The sequence below is a fragment of the Poeciliopsis prolifica genome, unplaced genomic scaffold (genome assembly GCF_027474105.1).
Source record: "Poeciliopsis prolifica strain line A6 unplaced genomic scaffold, Auburn_PproV2 SCAFFOLD125, whole genome shotgun sequence".
NCBI lineage: Eukaryota > Metazoa > Chordata > Actinopteri > Cyprinodontiformes > Poeciliidae > Poeciliopsis > Poeciliopsis prolifica.
Window position 1 is genome coordinate 731,682 of NW_026562500.1, and position 21,429 is coordinate 753,110.

Here is a 21,429-nt window from a genome sequence, read left to right on the forward strand (position 1 = left end):
CAGTGATGGATATTGTCTCAGTCATGAGGGTAAAGGTCCTGAGTTTCTCCTGTCCGGCCCGTTGGACCGGAGCTGGAAGTGAAGCGTCGTTCCTTTGGGTTGTGAGGTATAGAACCCGCAGCGTCAGGTGATGGATCGGCTCATGTGTGATGTTATGACTGGGCCGTCAGCGCGGAGCGGCGGCTGATGGATGAGCTCATCGCCTGCATGTCGGCGGCTCGTTTTAATGTTTTAATGCAGTGAGATGGGAAACGCAGAGGGTTCCCCGCATGACAGCAGCTCCATCAGTTATTGATTTTGTCGGATGATCAAACATAATTTCTGCGTTTCTGTTCCCGTGTTGCGCTCCGAGGCGTGACACTCTGCAGAACAAACGCTGCAACGGCGCTAAACCTAATAAAACAGGATTTTCTTTCGGTCCCAGCAGGTTGCTGCTCCGGTTCACTGGAAAACCTGTCAACCAGGAGACGCTCCCCCACCACATCACATCCATTACTCCCAGTTACTCTCTCATGGCTCCCATTCACTGCTCCCAGGCGTGTCGGGAGGCTGAATGCTGATTTCAGACACATTTTCTGCACTTATGTTTCCTTCCAGCTGATGTGGATTGACAGGAAGCGCTCCAAGTGTCAGAGTTTTAACTGGAAGCACTGGAGGTGAAACGCTCTGTGCAGGTCCAGGGGTCAAGGCTGCTGACGCTCCAATCACCTCCTTCCACCGCAGCCAGCACTCAGAGCAGGAGCTGGCCTGACTGACGGCTGCATGTTGGGAGAGTGGAAAACATCTCAGTGGTTTCACAGAAAGCCCTCATTGTTGTAGCACCGGTATCACACCACTAACTGCTCCACTGGACCAGTTCTAGGCTCTAAGGAGTTTTGTCCCCTTTCATAAAAATGAAAGGGGATAAAAAAATAATCATTCAAGAGTATATCACTCTTTCTTTTTGCCCTTTAGTTTACCTAGTTTATTTTAATAAGACTAATCTAACTTAATCGATCTCCGTTCTCCTAGGTTATTTTAGACAGACTAATTTGACTTAGTCTGTCAAATAAGATTGCACCTATTTTAGGATTCCCATTTTTCTTGAGTTAACTCGTTTCCTTTCTTTTACAGGTAAGAAAATACCTCCAACACAATCAAACCAAAATGGACCACAATTATTCAAATCACATTCAAAGACATAACATATGAAAATTAAAGTATGGCACTTTAAATTCGAGTTCAAGTCCAAATATGAATTCAGGTATTCAGTTCAATAGAAACTTTTAGTTCAACTCAGTCCAAAACAAAAAAATAATTAAATAAGTTCTCAGTTCGATCTAGTTCCTGATGCTCCTACCGCCCTGGCAGCGAGTTACCACATGCAGGAGAGTCCCTCCCTAATGCGATGGAGAAGACGAATTGAAGGTCTGGGTCGCCATCTTGAATCCCGTCTGTAAATGTGCAGGCCGCACACGGCAGACCAATCCTCGCTCCCAACAATAAAACTCTTTTTAAATCCTCAAATTATACTAATAAGTTCTTCTTAAACCCAATATGTTGACCAAATAACATTTTATGACGGAGCATTTCTTCGTAACGGCTACGTTTTTTAGCATTAGCTCTCCGCCAAAAGAAAAAGTACAACACAGTGAAGTGCGGAAAAAATAAACATAAAACTCACCGAAACCGATGTAGCTTAGTTCTCATAAAATTCCCGTCAGTTCCCGACCAGATAGATTATGTTTCTCAACTATAATATTAACTTTTGCTGTTAATTAATCACCGCTCTTTTCCTCTGATTCCTCCTCTGCTCTCTCTCCCGCCGGCCTGTGCGCTGCAGCGTCACTCACTGCAGCGTCACTCAGCGTCACCTGTGACGCTGGTCCCTTAAAGGAACAGCGACATGATTTTCTGTCTACAGACTTTTAATCAACTATTTATTCCCATTTACGTCACATTTTAACGTGGGTTACATTCTGCTCTCCAAACCAACTAAGAGCCGCACGCTGAGGCAGTTCGCTCTGAATGAGGCAGACACCAAGCCGCGAGCTGGGGCAGCTGCCAGGATCCACCGACACCAGAACCGGACACAAACCTCCATTTACACTTCAATAAAAACAAAGCGCCCTGCGACAGACTGGCGACTTGTCCAGGGTGAACCCCGCCTCTCGCCCGGAACGCAGCTGGAGAGGCACCAGCACCTTTCGACCCCGTTAGGGAGAAGGGTGATCAGAAAATGGATGGATGGATGGATGGATGGATGGATGGATGGATGGATGGATGGGATGGATGGATGGATGGATGGATGGATGGATGGATGGATAAAAACAAACCTCCAGAATAAAACAAAGACGCTCAAAAACAAATAAAACTATTCATAAAGCAGCCAGAACCCATTTACAATCCTGGTTCATCTCCACGTAGGTAATAAACTCTGCAGACATTTTGACCTTCTGTCATTAACTCATCGCCTCCAGATGCTAAGCTAACATAGAATCACTGACTAATTTCCCCTGGGAATCAATAAAGTACTTTTGATTTTGAATTTTATGCAGACGCTTCATGTGCACCGCTGTAGATTCTCTCACCTCAGCATGTCAGATGCTGACAGCATGACCTGATTTCTCAGTAATTTGACGCTCAGAGCGTTGAGATAAATCTTCAGAGGCAGTGGCAGAGCCTGAGGGGTGGCCGGGGTGGCACTTGCCACCCCCAACAGAGCCCTTGCCCCCCCTACTGCCACCCCACTGGAAATGGTCATTTTATAATATAATACTTATGAGATCGGCAAAGATTTGCCAGGAAAACTGTACTTTCCGACTGTCCCTGAAGGCAGCCCGATGCCCGACGCTGTTCATTGGTTAAACTGACATGTAGTTCCTGCTTGATCCAAAACACATCAACGGCTTTAGAGTTACAGCGTCAGGAGTTCTGCAGGTATTTCCAACATTTTACCGCTCAGCAGTAACCGCTGTTACTTTCCTAATGAGAGGCGGCTCTTGTCATACATTTCTAAAAAGAAACAAAATGGTTGTGCACCGCTGCGTAGTGTCTGGTTTATTATATTAGCCATGCTAATATATTACATTAGCCATGCTAGTGCTAATAGATCGTATTTTAGACAGATTCTTTTAACATATGTTTTAGTGACATGCTGCCCTCTAATGTTTATTTCTCCCAGCTCTTGCTTGAAATGTGTGGTAAGAATATGAGAAAAACCATTAAGTTTTATAATGACTGAAATGTAAGTAGGCTATGTCATATGAAAGCTTTGAATTATAACCTCACTAGTTATATTAATTAATTTTAATTATGTATTTTTAATTTAGTATTTTAGCTAGCTAGAGAAAACTAAAACTATAGTTTGAATAATAGTTAAAATAGTGTCTCTGCCAAACAGTCATGAAGTATAAATACCAGGCTGTCTTATTTTGTGTAGAGCCCAAATGAAGAGAAAAGGGAAAGTCTCCCAGTTCTTCTTAAAGAGGCAAAAACCAGGGCCAGACAGAACCAGACAGAACCCTGCAGCAGTGACCAGGACCAGACAGAACCCTGCAGCAGTGACCAACCTGGAGAATCCAGCCAGGAGACTCCAGGCCCAAGTGGATCACCAGCGGGTTAATACTTAATAACTCTCTGTGACAGAGAGTTATTAAGTATTAAAATCCAATAAGCCTAATTCTAAAGGTTAGCATGATGCTTTTTGCATTTTTTATTGTGTCTGTTTATGCATTTCCAGTTAAGTTCCAGAGAGAGATGAGGGTGATACAGATTCAGAGTCAGACTCTGGGGAGGAAGACAGTGAAGCAGAAGGAAATGGCACTGAACTGCCCCACCCAGCACAACCTATTGCACACCAGAAGCACCAGTTTATTTATTTATTTATGAGAATTTATTTTTGGTCATATTCTGGGCTCTGAGTTTACATTTACATGTTCACTGGTCCATAGAGCCGTGTAACGTCTTGTTTGGTCATGGCAAATCTTTGTTAAATAAACCATTTTAATTTGAGTGTGTGAGAGAAAATATTTGTTTCCTTTCGTTCATCATTTGTATATGGACCCTCTGATGAAGCCTTGCTCACCCTTTGGCCACCCCTTGAAAAAAGTCTAGCTCCGCCACTGTTCAGAGGGTCAGAAAATAATCAGTGGAAGAACGGGATTAAAAACGTTATTGGGTTTATTGCAGGATCTGTGGCTCCTCAATTAAGCAAAGTCTTCAATTCAAAAACACTTTTTTCTGCTAAATTATTAATTAAACAAACATGAGATCGATTTGAATCTGTTATTCAGGTTCTTTAACCATCAGATTGGAGCAAAATGTCTTCCAGACTTTCCCTGATCTTTAGAAATCTGGACACTGACATTAGCATTAGCTGCTACATGACATGCTATTTTAAGCTAGCACAGCTTCACTCAAAGGCTAAGTCTTTGTAGCACAACTAGAAACGACAATCAAATTAAAACCCAGTGTGCTGAGTGTGTGTGTGTGTGTGTGTGTGTGTGTGTGTGTGTGTGTGTGTGTGTGTGTGTCCAGGGCTGCTGCTGTGCATCGGCTTTACAGGCGAACCAGAAACATGCAGACTGAAAGGTTTCAGATCCAACTTTTGTCTGATAAAAAGAACAAAATGCGATTGTGTTAAAAACATGTAGCCACAGGCTAGATGTGAAGCTCTGCAGAGCTTCTGCATCACAGCAACATGACAGGAACAGACTGAAGGTCTGAGTCTCATTCAGAGAAAATCTGCTAGCAGGATTCAGCAGATTATTAATGTTTTCCTCTTCATCACATCATCACAGTTCAGCTACCAGAGGCTTTAAATCCCCATCAGTCCTCAAACTTATCGGTTCTGCATGAAGGTCGCGTTTTGCTTTCAGAGTAACTGGACCTGAACAGCCTGTGTTCAGGAACCGTTTGAACGGGAGGTTGAGTTTCTGCTCTCGTTTTGAACTCAAACAGCTTCAGTGTCTGGAGCTTGTAGATCTACAGGATCCTCACCTGGATCAGAGCTGCAGCCACCAGATGCTGCTGGATGTTTGGTTTATGAGGGCATCTGAAACCAGGCGCGTTTTAATGTGAAGCAGCAGCTGCAGCTCAGATGAAGCGACCAGATTAAATATTCATGCTGCCTGCAGGACGCCATTAAACGTCTCCTCTGCACCCTGACATTCTGCAGGACGAGCTGCTGCTGCGACGCTAACGGCCCGATTACAGGAACACAGTCGGAAACGGAGAAGTTAAACAAGGACGTTTAGGATGAACTGTGTCAGAATGTCTTCAGAGAACCACACTTTCTCCTCCTACTACTCTCCAATAAGCATTACTTCCTGTTACTTTACGTTAACTTTGTGTTTTCTCTGCAGAGCAGCCGGCGAACAGGAAGTTCTGCTTCTCTGTCCCTCTCCTCTCAAACCTCCATGGCTGCTGGAACCGAGCCCGGTTCTGGTTCTGCTGGAGGTTTCTTCCTTTTAAAGGAGAGGATTTCCTCTCCACTGTTGCCCCCTGCTGGTCAGGAGGACTGAATGCTGCAAGCTGATGCGTTAACTGATAACTAGGTTTAATTGGAATATGTTTATGATTGAATGAAATGGTTCTTTTTGCAGAGCTCCTCCATTTGAAATGTGGAAAATGATGGTTCAGAATCAGCAGCCGCCCCGTCTGGAGGGAATCTGTTACAGTTTAGTTTAGCGAAAAACTTTGTTCTGTCTTTTGCTCATTTTAACTTTCAGTTTTTTTGTGGCTCTCACCATAAAACCGAGTCGTTTATCAGAAACTTATCTGCTTTTCCAGGCTGATCGTTGCACATCGACGCTCGTTTGCTGTTTGTGGCGCAGCTTCAGACCCCAGAGGAAAGACTAACATTAATTCATAATTAAATAGAAACCTGGGAATATCCATAAAGAACTTTTACGACTTTATGACCCCGGAGCTTCGCCCGGCGGCAGAATCAGTAAGTTATGTAAACTTTGGCAGAAATGAAAATCTGACACATTTTTAGCTGTTTTCCTTCAGTCTGTGATCCTGCAGCAGTCTGACGCTGCAGATGCAAACATTTGAATTAAATCATCCTGCGGCTGAGGAAGCAAATAGGACAAGAGAAGCTGCTGGTTCCTCCTTCAGGCCCGTCAGCAGCTTCCTCTCCTGCTGATTCAGAGGAAACCGTGTCAGAGCCGACCCAGTCCGTTATTCGGTCTGACTGGAAACCAGTTTTACATGACGGCTTGCTGCTGCTGAGGACATGAAAACCTGAAATGTTTCAGATCAAATCAATTTAATATCTCAGTAAAATACAAAAAGATGCTTGAGGTGATGATTTAATTAATCAGAAGAAAAACTGATTCAGACCAAAACATCCAATAAATGTGTGTGTGTGTGTGTGTGTGTGTGTGTGTGTGTGTGTGTGTGTGTGTGTGTGTGTGTGTGTGTGTGTGTGTGGGCGTGCATCTCAATGACGGTGAAGAGCGTAAAATCTGCGGTTCTGATTCTGATGAGGCGGTCCACTGACTCTGGCAACCAGAACCGCTGACTGAAACGTTTCTGCTGAAGCTTTGAAACTGTCTCAGCTCCTCAGTTTGATTAGTTTCTTCTGACATTTCCATTAAAGGAGCGCTGAGGCGCCGCTTGGACTTCATTTAATCCAGTCCAGTTAAAGCCGCGCAGATCAACGCTCCGCGGCTGAACCGGTGCAGGCGCCGCCCGCCGCGGCTGGATCTGCGGGGCGTCCTCCGCGCTCTGCTCCTTTCATAATCCCCTAAAAACTCCTGCGCGCAAATGTCAGGATGCTCCTGACCGCCGCGCCGCGGAGAGTCATCAGATTGCTGGAAATGTCAGCGAGATTATTCAGAGAGCGATCAGCGACACGGGAGACAGAATGAATTCCTTTCAAGCTTCTGTGAGTCAACAGTTGATCTGCAGCATTTCGTTTGGCTTTTTGGATTCAATGAGACCCAGAACACACACACACACACACACACACACACACACACACACAACACACACACACACACACACACACACACACACACACACACACACACACACACACACACACACACACAGAAAATAGAAAAACAAAATATTCCTCAGCTTCAAACTGAAATCAGACTCTGAACTGATCAAAAAGCATCATGTCTGGTGGTTAGAAACTAAATACTTACTTGGTTCTCTAGCTAGCTCAGAGCTAGAGGTTTAGCTGATTCACTTAGCAATAAGCAAGATTGGATTATCAGAATAAAAGCTGGGTGTTTCAACCTTCTCTTCCTGAATATTGCTGCATCTGTTGCTGCATCTGTTGCTGCATCTCTGTTGCTGCATTGCCTTTCAAACGGTTCATCCTTCGTTTTCAGTTTAAATGTTGGACAAAAAAGGAACAGAAGCAAAATGAAGCGATTCGACAGCAGGAGTTTAGAAAGTTATGAAGACTCAGCTTTTATTTTGGAAGTCCACTTCCGATATTAGCAAGTGAATTTGCATGTTAGCTAAATATTTAGCTCAAAGTTAAATATTACATTTGAAGCTAATTTTTTTGGCTCAGAACTTTTAGCCTAGAGCTAAATACTTAGCTCATCATCCCAATGTGTAGCTTGCTAAATAGTTAGTTTGAAACTGTGATTGTTGCAAAAAGAAAAAACACGGAGAAAATAAGATTTTGAAAACGCAAAAATGTTTTTTCTAATAGCAGCTAAAATTTAAACCTCAAATTATTGCATATTATTTTTTCATGTGTAACTTTACAAACACTGTTAGCAGGTCCAGACCGTTAGCTGGGTTCAGGTTCTGGTTCTGGTTCAGGTTCTGGTTCTGGTTCTGGTTCTGTTAACGGGTCCAGACCGTTAGCTGGGTTCAGGTTCAGGTTCTGGTTCTGGTTCAGGTTCTGGTTCTGGTTCTGTTAGCGGGTCCAGACCGTTAGCTGGGTTCAGGTTCTGGTTCTGGTTCAGGTTCTGGTTCTGGTTCTGTTAGCGGGTCCAGACCGTTAGCTGGGTTCAGGTTCTGGTTCTGGTTCAGGTTCTGGTTCTGGTTCTGGTTCTGTTAGCGGGTCCAGACCGTTAGCTGGGTTCAGGTTCAGGTTCTGGTTCTGGTTCTGGTTCTGTTAGCGGGTCCAGACCGTTAGCTGGGTTCAGGTTCAGGTTCTGGTTCAGGTTCTGGTTCTGGTTCTGGTTCTGTTAGCGGGTCCAGGCCCCGATGTCTGAAAGCAAACGCCGCCATGGGAAACTGCATGGCTGCAGCAGGGACTCTGGTCACAGTTGGTGGCGTTAAATCTTCATTAATCTGCTGCTTGTTTTTCTGTGAATAAATAAATAAAATCCAGAATTTACTCATGAAGATGAGTCCGCAGATTTAATAACGTCGTAAATCAAGCCGACGCACAGAAACAGGAAGTTGGTGTCCATGAACGACGGCCAGTTATTGACCTGGTGCAGCCCTGCAACGACCCGATCACAACATGAACCCTGTTTCTGAGGAATGAAGGGGTGAGTCACACGTTCACAACAAGCAGAAACCTTCTGCAGGAAAACCAAAGAGTCAGCAGAACTTCACATCAACAGACTTCATCTGTGCGGCTCAAAGGAAATCACTCCTATTGATCACTTTTGATGGTTTTTATTTCTTCAGCAGTTTGTGCTTTGAACACAAATGACTTGCTACGTTTTCTGGCAGTTTCTGTTTCTGCGTTTCCTCTGACCAGATAATTGCACAATTTGAAATTTCATAAACAATTTTGCTGAATAGAAACGCTGATTAAGATTTGCTGAAACGTTTTGTCCTCGATGAGCTGACTTATTTTGGAAAAGTCCAACGGAAGCACAAGTTTGGAGGTGAGCTGGTAGAAATCACAGCTTATACCTTCAGCTCATGGCGCAATGTCTCAGTGTGTCAGTCCTGATGGAAATGGACCCACCAGGGACCGGCAGGTTCCGGTTTGGTTCCGGTTTCACCAGGGACCAGCAGGTTCCGGTTTCACCGGGAACCAGCAGGTTCTGGTTTCAGGACCGGCCCGGACTCACCTGCCTCTCTGGAGAGCTGCATGAAGGCCTCCACCCCCTTCTCGCCGTAGCTGCCCTCAGACGCCACGGTGGAGACGTAGTTCCAGCCCATGGCCTTCACGACGTCCACCATGGCCTGCGCCTGGAAGCTGTCTGGAGGAACCACGCGCGAGAAGAAGTCGTAGCGGCGGTCGTCGCTCAGCTCCGGGGCCGTGGATGCGTAGCTGATCTGAGGGATCTGAAAGGAACGAGCGGAGGAGTCAGAAGGAAAAATGTTCAGCTGCAATTCATCTGAGGAGAAAAACCAAACCTGCAGCATTATGGAAATCAAACGGATTTCTGCTTCAACCAACTCGGACCGTCTGCCTCGCCTCCTGCGGTGCGTTTGCCGCAAAGCAGAACGTGGGAATTTTCTGACAGGTTTCTGGAAGAAGATCCAAAACATGAAGAAGAAAAAGCGGTGCCTGCTGGAGAATGGGTTTGACCCGGCTGAGAGCGGCGCCGGTCGCAGTAATTACACCAGAGCCGTGAAAGGTCGCAGGGTTATTCAATCCGTTCCCAGGAACCTTTCGTTCAGGAAAGATTTGCAGAAACTCTGTTTTCCCAGCAGATTCCCTCTAATTAGCCGCTGATCGCCTGACCTTCGCCGGATTAAAGGTCCTGCTAATTCCAATAAGGTCAAAGGTCAGTCATTTGGCGCTCAAAACGCTGCAGGTTTCACAGCAAAACCTTCATATTATGGGATGTTTTACAAAAAATATAAATTCATTCAAACCTTTTTATTATTGTGACCTTTAATAGGTCAATGACTGTAGATATTTTTATTTTAAAAATGACCTAATAATTATTATAAAAGTCATTGTAATTAATTTTAATTCTATTATATATTTTCTATAATTTATTATCTATAACAAATAATCTAATTACATAAATTGTACATCATATATTATAATTCAATTTATTATAAATATATTATTTTTTATCGTTATTTTTTTCAGTTTTAGTTAGACTTTTAACAAATATTTTTATATCTTTGCAAAAATGTTCAGAAAGATTTATGTGAAAAATGTTGCATTAAATATGTTTTGTTTTTCATTTCAGTATCATTTAAGTTGCAATTTATTGTATTTCATGGTTGTATAAATATCTATATTTACATGTTACACTGTATATTTTAAAACATTTATTTTATCCTGCAGACATCGGTTCAGGGAACCGGAGGAGGAGAACCATCGGTTCAGGGAACCGGAGGAGGAGAACCATCGGTTCAGGGAACCGGAGGAGGAGAACCATCGGTTCAGGGAACTGTTTGGTCTGCAGCTCCTCCTGTCCTGCCATGTGACCCTGTGGCCTATAAATGTGCTTAAAATGTTACAACCTCTGCTTCATGATTAGAACAACTGCAGAAGCAGATTCAGATCCAGTTACAGAACCAGCTGTTCAGAGTTGGACCTGGAAAAACATCCTGGATCCGGACTGGCTCCGATCCGGAGTTCTCAACCAGACGGATGTTGTCAAGGAAGAACTTGAGCTCTGAAGGTGAAACAGAGAAACTAATAATACTTAATTACCCCGACTCTGCTGCAATTACTGTTTCATTACAACCTCTCATTTTCTGTAACACACACACACTCTGTAACACACACACACACACACACACACACACTCTGTAACACACACACACACACACACACACACACACACACACTCTGTAACACACACACACACACACACACACACTCTGTAACACACACACACACACACACACACACACACACACTCTGTAACACACACACACACACACTCACTCTGTAACACACACACACACACAGACACACACACACACACACACTCACTCTGTAACACACACACACACACAGACACACACACACACACACTTTGTAACACACACACACACACACACACACTCACTCTGTAACACACACACACACACACACACACACTCACTCTGTAACACACACACACACACACACACACTCAGGCGTTCATCAACTCTCTGTTTTTCTCCTGCAGACGGAGAAATGAAGCAGAAAGCAACAAGCTCCACTTACTGACTGGCTGCTCCTGTCGGCGGTTCTGATGGATTCTACATGATGATTATCATTTTATTTGTGAAACAATGACTCCGCGCTCAGACTGCTAACGGCTCGTTCGCTCCTTTCATCCTCTAATCTTCATCATCCGTCTCACTTTCACTCAGCCTTTATTTGTCGGCGCCGGCCCGCAGCGCCTCTGCTGACACCGATCGGGTCAAGCTGCAGCAGAGACGGACGTTTGTCCCGTTTCACGGATAAATCAGGCGGAACCAGGAGCCGATTTACAACGTCTGCGATCCCAGAACCAGAACCTTCTGACTGGGCCTCACTGCAGAGACGAGTCCAAAAGATCTAAAAATCCATAAAGATGAACTTTATGGATGTAAACCAAACAAACTAAAACTGCAGAGACGCCAAAGAGGAACTGAACACAAACAGGAAGTAGACACAAGAGAGGCGCAGATCCATCAGCAGAAACACACAGGTTTCATGTTGACCTCTGACCTTTAGCTGAAACAGGGGAAAAGAAGTTCTGACATCATCAGTAATAAATACAGTTCATCCCAGCATCAGACTCTGAGCTGCTTCCAGGCCAGTTAGCATTCAGTTAGCGATCCAGCTGGATGTTTTGACTTTACCGTCAGGTTTTTATTAAAGGGACAGAGGCACGCGTTTGTCATTTCATAGCTCAGTAACTATGATACATTCAGGTGTTCATATATCAAATATGACTCAAAAAAATTTACTTCCTGATTTAACGCCTTGAAATTGGGCTCTGTCTCTTTAAGAAGGTGCTCCTCTTTCTGAAGCTCCGCCTCCAGGAAACTGTTGCAACATGGCTCCTGTTTTAACAAAATTTTTACCTCTGAGCAGCATCTCCTATCATGAACTCAGTAGATGTTTGCTAACTGCTGCTGGCTAGTCTGAAGGAGCAGAGTGGGTTGCCATGGAGAATCAAGGCAACACTCCAGGTTTCCTCTATAATGTCTGTTGTTTTGCAACCTGGAAACAACCGGAGCAGAAAAACCCAAATCAGCCCAGAAGGTCAGAGCAGCTGCTTTTCTCTGGTCCTGAAGGAAAACACAGACGCTTACTGACCTTTGACCTTCTAAACCATTTAAATCTGGCATTACCTAAGGTCAGTCACACACACACACACACACACACACACACACACACACACACACACACACACACACACACACACACGCACACACACACACGCACACACACACACACACACACACACACGTCTCCACTCAGCTCCTTTCACATTAAAAGCCTTTCCCAGGGTCTGGCATTAAATCAACTCTCTTGTTGCTTCCATAATTCATCAGCCGCTCGCTCGCCCCTCTCTCTAATCTGATGTTGGTAATTCATTTGTCCTACGGCCCTGAACCTCACCTGGCTGCTGAAGACGAAGAGGAAGGTGAGGATGAAGGCAGAATGGAGATGAGCTCAGAGGGAGAAGATTCACAGAAAGAGTAGCAGGAAACGGGAAGTTCCTCCTGGAGGAAACGGGAAATTCCTCCTGGAGGAAACGGGAAGTTCCTCCTGGTGGAAACGGGAAGTTCCTCCTGGAGGAAACGGGAAGTTCCTCGTGGTGGAAACGGGAAGTTCCTCCTGGTGGAAACGGGAAGTTCCTCCTGGTGGAAACAGGAAGTTTCTCCTGGTGGAAACGGGAAGTTCCTCCTGGTGGAAACGGGAAGTTCCTCCTGGAGGAAACGGGAAGTTCCTCCTGGTGGAAACGGGAAGTTCCTCCTGGAGGAAACGGGAAGTTCCTCCTGGAGGAAACGGGAAGTTCCTCCTGGTGGAAACGGGAAATTCCTCCTGGAGGAAACGGGAAGTTTCTCCTGGTGGAAACGGGAAGTTCCTCCTGGTGGAAACGGGAAGTTCCTCCTGGTGGAAACGGGAAGTTTCTCCTGGTGGAAACGGGAAGTTCCTCCTGGTGGAAACGGGAAGTTCCTCCTGGTGGAAACGGGAAGTTCCTCCTGGTGGAAACGGGAAGTTCCTCCTGGTGGAAACGGGAAGTTCCTCCTGGAGGAAACGGGAAGTTCCTCCTGGTGGAAACGGGAAGTTCCTCCTGGAGGAAACGGGAAGTTCCTCCTGGAGGAAACGGGAAGTTCCTCCTGGTGGAAACGGGAAATTCCTCCTGGAGGAAACGGGAAGTTCCTCCTGGAGGAAACGGGAAGTTCCTCGTGGTGGAAACGGGAAGTTCCTCCTGGTGGAAACGGGAAGTTCCTCCTGGTGGAAACGAGAAGTTCCTCCTGGTGGAAACGGGAAGTTCCTCCTGGTGGAAACGGGAAGTTCCTCCTGGAGGAAACGGGAAGTTCCTCCTGGTGGAAATGGGAAGTTTCTCCTGGAGGAAACGGGAAGTTCCTCCTGGAGGAAACGGGAAGTTCCTCCTGGAGGAAACAGGAAGTTCCTCCTGGAGGAAACAGCAAGTTCCTCCTGGAGGAAACAGGAAGTTCCTCCTGGAGGAAACAGGAAGTTCCTCCTGGAGGAAACAGGAAGTTCCTCCTGGAGGAAACGGGAAATTCCGCCCGGTTCTACACCATGCAGTCCTTCACTGGCTTCCTTTATATCAAATTGAACATTTTCAACTTTTGAAACCAGGACATTTTCAAGTTTTTTCAATGAATGTTCAGAGATAAATCTCTGAACATTTCTGAGTTTTTTTCTCACTAATATTCCACTTTGAGAACTGAAAGAGGACAAATGTCAGTGTTTTGGCTAAAATGTCCTCCCTTTTGATTTTGCAGCTGCACTGGCCAGAGTTCGCCATCGTTCGGCTGGCCTTACTGGATCCAGTGAATCCGCTCCGCAGAACAAAGCGGCGGCCTTCAGGCGACACTGTGAGCTGCTCCCTGATGGCACAAACTGAGCCAAGCCGTAATTGGCTGCTGGACTGAGGAAGAAGAAGAGAAAGCTGGCTGCGGCTTTGTTCACGTCCTGACTCATCGTTTCACCCAGAGCTTCAGCATCAGAGCCCAACACAGAGAAAGAATCTGAGTTTTGGTTGAGATACGGAAAATCGAAACCAAAGAGCTGAAGAACGGCTTCACTTTCCAGTGTCTCCTCTCCTTCTGTCCCATCGAGGTTCTGAGAGCATCAGCTGACATGATGCTTCTCCTGCTGTTAACTTTCAGCTCTTCTGGTTATTTTTGTGGCAAATGGCAGCTGGTACCTAACCAGGTTCTGGTTCTGGTTGCAGTTTCTTCTTGGTAAATTGGAGTTTTTCCTGTCTTCTGCTGCCCCTGCGGGTCAGGAGGACATGAAAGCTGGCAGTCAAAGATTTGATGCTCTGCTACATTTCTGTAGCTAGGAACTGATTTTAATAATGAATTTAATGAACTGACTGGTAACTGGGATCACTGGGGATGGATGACTGGATTGAACTGATTTTATTTTAAAGTGTCGTTACAGATCTGGGCGGCGAAGTGAAGCTTCCTCCTCCGTTTCTGTCGCCCGGCGTTTAGCTGGCAGCATATGTCCTCCAATCAACCGCCGTAAACTGTGATTTACAGACGAATGATCGCGGATCCTCCGGAGGCCCGCCGAGGGCTCGTCACATTTACAACACCTAATGAAAGTATGATCAGCGCAGCGCGCACTGCGGCCTAGTTAAAGGAGCAACACACGGACACTGTTGACTGGGAAACAGGAAACAACAGAAAGATGGAAGCATTGAATAATTTCCTCAGCAGATCCAAAAATCACAATATTCAGCAGAAACTGACCCAGAAATCACCAGAAACACAAAGAAAATCAATTTATCGATTCAGACCTGATAAGGTTTAAACTCTGGATCCGATTCTGATCATCAAGCCGGGGTCTCAAACTCCAGTCCTGGAGGGCCGCAGTCCTGCAGTTTTTAGATGTGTTTCAGGTACAAAACACTGGACTGAAATGGCTTAATTACCTCCTCCTGGTGTAGATCAGATCTCCAGAGCCTTAATGACCTAATTATTCTATTCAGGTGATGCAGCAGAGCCACATCTAAAGGTTGCAGGACTGCGGCCCTCCAGGACTGGATGTTGACACCCCTGAAAGACAAACATCTAAAATAAGAGACATTAAAAGTAACCAAAAATTAAACTGGTATCATTTTCCATTGTTTTAAGATGCAGTAAAAACATGCAACTAGTTTCTATCCCACTGTGATGTCATCTTAAAGGGCCAGCACCATGTGTTCTCCTCCAGGCACACAGAGCCATTTTATAGCACAATCCAGTAACTATGCTTCCTTCAGTTGTCATAAAAATGCTTTTTAAGTCAAATATATTTTGAGTCAAAGTCAAATATGAGTTAAATTTTACTTCCTGAGGCTCTGCTCTTCCTTCAGTTTTTCACATCAAAACAGTTTCCCCTCAGATAATGTTTCTCTGCTATTTAGAAGAATCTAAGAGATGCCTTGAACAGTTAGCCATGCTAACCAGCTAACGCTTTGTCATGTGACCAAAGGAGAGACATTTGATTGGCTGTCAGTTGTTGATCAATCAATGAATCAAATGTTATTTGTATAGCTCATTTCAGCAGCAAGGCATCTCAAAGTGTTTTACATCATAAACACAAAGTCATGCATCATAGAATCAACAATATATTGTTACATATTACATTTCAAATAAAACTCTAATCAGCTGGTTTTTAGTTGAGATTTAAAGGAAGTCAGGGTTTCTGCTGTTTTACAGTTTTCTGGAAGTTTGTTCCAAAGTTTTGGTGCATAGATGCTGAAAGCTGCTTCTCCTCTCTTGGTTCTGGTTCTGGGGATGCAAAGCAGAACCAGAACCAGAACCTGAGAGTCTGGAAGGTTGATACAACAACAGCAGATCTTTGATGTATTGTGGTGCTAAACCGTTCAGTGATTTGTAAACTAACAACAGTATTTTAAAGTCTATTCTTTGAGCTACAGGGAGCCAGTGGAGGGACTTTAAAACTGCTGTTATGTCTCTATCTTCCTGGTTTTAGTGAGAACAGGAGCAGCAGCTTCTGGATCAGCAGCTTCTGGATCAGCTGCAGCTGGAGGATTGATTAGTTGGACAGGCCTGTGAAGACGCTGTTACAATAATCAATGAGACTAAAGATAAACGTATGGATGAGTTTCTCTAGATCTGGCTGAGACATTAGTCCTCTAATCCTGGAGATGTTCTTCAGGTGATAGAAGGCCGACTTTGTTACTGTCTTTATGTGGCTCACAAGGTTCAAGTCAGAGGTCATCACTACTCCCAGGTTTCAGGCTGATTGCTAGTTTTTAGTTGTAATAACTGAAGCTGTGCGTTGACTTTAGATCTTTAGCTCTAGATCTATAACTGTAGATCTATATCTAGAGCTATAACTGTAGATCTATAGCTCTCCGGACAGTTTTGGGTTAACACTTATTAATAACAATTGTAACATATTTAAGCAAACATGCTTGACACATTCTAAATTATCACTCCTTCTATGAACTTAACTCATTACAAAACACCTTCAGTGTTTTGTAATGAGGCCCGGAGGCCTGGGGGCCAGAGAGCTATAGATCTACAGTTATAGCTCTAGAGCTATAGATCTACAGTTATAGCTCTAGAGCTATAGATCTACAGTTATAGCTCTAGAGCTATAGATCTACAGTTATAGCTCTAGAGCTATAGATCTACAGTTATAGCTCTAGAGCTATAGATCTACAGTTATAGCTCTAGAGCTATAGATCTACAGTTATAGCTCTAGAGCTATAGATCTACAGTTATAGCTCTAGAGCTATAGATCTACAGTTATAGCTCTAGAGCTATAGATCTACAGTTATAGCTCTAGAGCTATAGATCTACAGATCTAAAATCCAAAAACATTGGATTTTTAGACATTAAATCCAATGTCTAAAAAAAGTCTGTCTCTAATGAGACTCTTCCAGAGAAACGACTTTGGATCATGTTCCATCAATGGAACATGATCCAAAGTCAGACAGGAAGGGCTCAGCTCCAGAACCGGTCCAGGAGGAACCAGAACCCTGCTGTGACCCGGGTTCATCTTTCAGGCAGAATGCAGCCTTTGTGTTGAACCCTGTGGCCTCATCAGGATTCTGCTGGAGGAGCAGGTGGGGCCTCGGCTGCGTGTTTGTAGCGCAGCATGTTAACAAGCGGCGCGCTGCAACCTGCATTTACTCAGCAATCAGTCGGGGGCCGCAGCGGACCACTGGCTCGTTGGTGACGGGCCCCGACTTGACAAGGATACCAGGATGTTTTAATGAGCCGGGTCTCCGGGTCAGTATAGATTTCCATAATTAGATCCTGAAGAGGAAAAACGCAGAATGTGCAGAGCTTTGATTAGCATCTGCTTTATATTTTCTACACAGAGTCAGGGTTTGGCTCTGAAAGATTCTGTTCAGGAAGAACTTTAACAGACTTCAAGAATAACCAGAAATTACTTTGATCCAGAACCAGCAGGCTGGTACGGAGGTTCAGGTGTGAGCTCCACTCAGCGGAGGAACAAGGTCTCACCTAGAACCAGAACTCCATCATCTGCTCCACCTCCAGCTGCTGTGGTTCTGAGTCCAACCAGCCTGTTCCCCTCCTGGCCTGTGGGGGCGCTGCACCAACAACCACTGCAGGAAACGACACTAAAACCTCTGAAGACACTGAGAGCAACTTCCTGCTTCACCAGATGAAACAAGATGGAGGTCTCAGAGTTTAGTGATTTCTCTTTAGTCTTTGGCTGAAGACCAGGAGCCATTTCTGCTGCTAGCGCTAGGCTAGCATGTTAGCTTTGGTTGGATTTGCCCAGAATGCCCTGCTGTAGTCCACTTCCTGCTTTTGGAGCGGTCTACACTCTGATTGGTGCTCACATTCAAACTGAACCAGAGTTCACTTCAACTGAACCAGACTGAGGTCTGAAGGACCAGAGGTCAGAGGTCGAATAGCGTCCACACCTCACCAACCAAACTGGACTTCCAATGCAGATGGACTGGAGTCGGATTAAAGCGGACTGAAGAAAGCTGAATGCTAAAATCTCGGTCCTGAGGAGCTGAAGGCTTGACTTGACCTGCTGCTTGAGTTTTAATTAGCTCTTAATTAGCAGCTTCTCACTTCTTCATCACCTCTAAATTGATCCAGTTTGTTTCACACATTTATAAATACCTTCTCTCTCCAGGTCTACTGCTGCTCAGTTGGTTTTGGTCTCCAGTCCCTCATGAACCACAGAGTTAGGCTGCTGCACATCTCTGCTGATGCAGTTTATTTTAGATAATTCATCTTTTTACTGCTCAAGTTGTGCATTTTAATTGACCTACTCAGTTACACGCTCCCTCGGATCACAGTATTGCATTTCTAATAACTAAGTCCGTATTTATGTTGAAATGTTGTTCTTCATTCTATTTTTATGTATTTTATATCCCATCTTTGTGTGAATCTATTGGCTTTAATTGTCACATTTTTGTTACTGTTGCACAGAAATTTTCCACAATGAGGGACAATGAAGAAAATTTCTAAATTTTTATTCTCTGAAATGGGTCAGAACTAGACTTTTTAGTAAGTATTCTGCTCCTCCAGAACCAGATCTTAAGCTAGAAGAGGAGCTTCCAAGATTCCCATATGTCATCCAGTTATTTGCCCCAGTATGAGATTTGATCCAGTCATTTGTCCCAGTATGAGAATTGATCCGGTTATTGGTCCCAGTATGAGAATTGATCCACTTATTGGTCCCAGTATGATAATTGATCCAGTTATTTGTCCCAGTATGAGAATTGATCCGGTTATTGGTCCCAGTATGAGAATTGATCCAGTTATTGGTCCCAGTATGAGAATTGATCCAGTCATTTGTCCAAGTATGAGAATTGATCCGGTTATTGGTCCCAGTATGAGAATTGATCCAGTTATTGGTCCCAGTATGAGAATTGATCCAGTTATTGGTCCCAGTATGAGAATTGATCCGGTTATTGTCCCAGTATGAGAATTGATCCAGTTATTGGTCCCAGTATGAGAATTGATCCAGTTATTGGTCCCAGTATGAGAATTGATCCAGTTATTGGTCCCAGTATGAGAATTGATCCAGTCATTTGTCCAAGTATGAGAATTGATCCAGTGGACCCAGTATGGGAATTGATCCAGTTATTGGTCCCAGTATGAGAATTGATCCAGTCATTTGTCCAAGTATGAGAATTGATCCGGTTATTGGTCCCAATATGAGAATTGATCCAGTTATTGGTCCCAGTATGAGAATTGATCCAGTCATTTGTCCAAGTATGAGAATTGATCCGGTTATTGGTCCCAATATGAGAATTGATCCGTTATTGGTCCCAGTATGATAATTGATCCAGTTATTGGTCCCAGTATGAGAATTGATCCAGTTATTGGTCCCAGTATGAGAATTGATCCAGTCATTGGTCCCAGTATGAGAATTGATCCAGTTATTGGTCCCAGTATGAGAATTGATCCAGTTATTGGTCCCAGTATGATAATTGATCCTGTCATTTGTTCCAGTATGAGAATTGATCCAGTTATTGGTCCCAGTATGAGAATTGATCCTGTCATTTGTCCCAGTATGAGAATTGATCCAGTTATTGGTCCCAGTATGAGAATTGATCCAGTTATTGGTCCCAGTATGAGAATTGATTGAGTTATTGGTCCCAGTATGATAATTGATCCAGTTATTGGTCCCAGTATGAGAAATTGATCCAGTTATTGGTCCCAGTATGAGAATTGATCCAGTTATTGGTCCCAGTATGAGAATTGATCCAGTCATTGGTCCCAGTATGAGAATTGATCCAGTTATTGGTCCCCAGTATGAGAATTGATCCTGTCATTTGTTCCAGTATGGGATTGATCCAGTTATTGGTCCCAGTATGAGAATTGATCCAGTTATTGGTCCCAGTATGAGAATTGATCCGGTTATTGTCCCAGTATGAGAATTGATCCAGTTATTGGTCCCAGTATGAGAATTGATCCAGTCATTTGTCCAAGTATGAGAATTGATCCAGTGGACCCAGTATGGAATTGATCCAGTTATTGGTCCCAGTATGAGAATTGATCCAGTCATTTGTCCAAGTATGAGAATTGATCCGTTATTGGTCCCAATATGAGAATTGATCCGGTTATTGGTCCCAGTATGATAATTGATCCAGTTATTGGTCCCAGTATGAGAATTGATCCAGTTATTGGTCCCAGTATGAGAATTGATCCAGTATTGGTCCCAGTATGAGAATTGATCCAGTTATTGGTCCCAGTATGAGAATTGACCCAGTTATTGGTCCCAGTATGAGAATTGATCCAGTTATTGGTCCCAGTATGAGAATTGATCCAGTCATTTGTCCAAGTATGAGAATTGATCCGGTTATTGGTCCCAGATGAGAATTGATCCAGTTATTGGTCCCAGTATGAGAATTGATCCAGTTATTGGTCCCAGTATGAGAATTGATCCGGTTATTGTCCCAGTATGAGAATTGATCCAGTTATTGGTCCCAGTATGAGAATTGATCCAGTTATTGGTCCCAGTATGAGAATTGATCCAGTCATTTGTCCAAGTATGAGAATTGATCCGGTTATTGGTCCCAGTATGAGAATTGATCCAGTTATTGGTCCCAGTATGAGAATTGATCCAGTTATTGGTCCCAGTATGAGAATTGATCCGGTTATTGTCCCAGTATGAGAATTGATCCAGTTATTGGTCCCAGTATGAGAATTGATCCAGTTATTGGTCCCAGTATGAGAATTGATCCAGTCATTTGTCCAAGTATGAGAATTGATCCGGTTATTGGTCCCAGTATGAGAATTGATCCGGTTATTGGTCCCAGTATGATAATTGATCCAGTTATTGGTCCCAGTATGAGAATTGATCCAGTTATTGGTCCCAGTATGAGAATTGATCCAGTCATTGGTCCCAGTATGAGAATTGATCCAGTTATTGGTCCCAGTATGAGAATTGATCCTGTCATTTGTCCAGTATGAGATTGATCCAGTTATTGGTCCGTATGTTGTCCCATGAGTATTGATCCAGTTATTGGTCCCCAGTATGAGAATTGATCCAGTTATTGGTCCCAGTATGAGAATTGATCCAGTATTTGTCCAAGTATGAGAATTGATCCGGTTATTGGTCCCAGTATGAGAATTGATCCAGTTATTGGTCCCAGTATGAGAATTGATCCAGTTATTGGTCCCAGTATGAGAATTGATCCGGTTATTGTCCCAGTATGAGAATTGATCCAGTTATTGGTCCCAGTATGAGAATTGATCCAGTTATTGGTCCCAGTATGAGAATTGATCCAGTATTGTCCAGTATGAGAATTGATCCGGTTATTGGTCCCAGTATGAGAATTGATCCAGTTATTGGTCCCAGTATGAGAATTGATCCAGTTATTGGTCCCAGTATGAGAATTGATCCGGTTATTTGTCCCAGTATGAGAATTGATCCAGTTATTGGTCCCAGTATGAGAATTGATC

General features: G+C 44.0%; 1 protein-coding gene across 2 annotated transcripts in view; it reads right to left on the reverse strand.

Annotated features, from left to right (window-relative positions):
- Positions 1-9,737, reverse strand: part of LOC129355142 (metabotropic glutamate receptor 7-like) — a 56,958-nt gene extending 47,221 nt beyond the window's left edge. Inside the window, exons 1-2 of one of the 2 annotated variants that reach the window (XM_055024692.1) lie at positions 9,277-9,737; positions 8,988-9,204 (exon numbers count right to left, since the gene is read on the reverse strand). In XM_055024692.1, the coding sequence (XP_054880667.1) occupies positions 8,988-9,204; positions 9,277-9,411 (352 nt within the window). In that variant the 5' untranslated portion in view covers positions 9,412-9,737. Of the gene's footprint in view, positions 1-8,987 lie in introns of both variants that reach the window. The other variant, XM_055024691.1, reaches the window with a different exon arrangement.
- Positions 9,738-21,429: the final 11,692 nt, after the last annotated feature.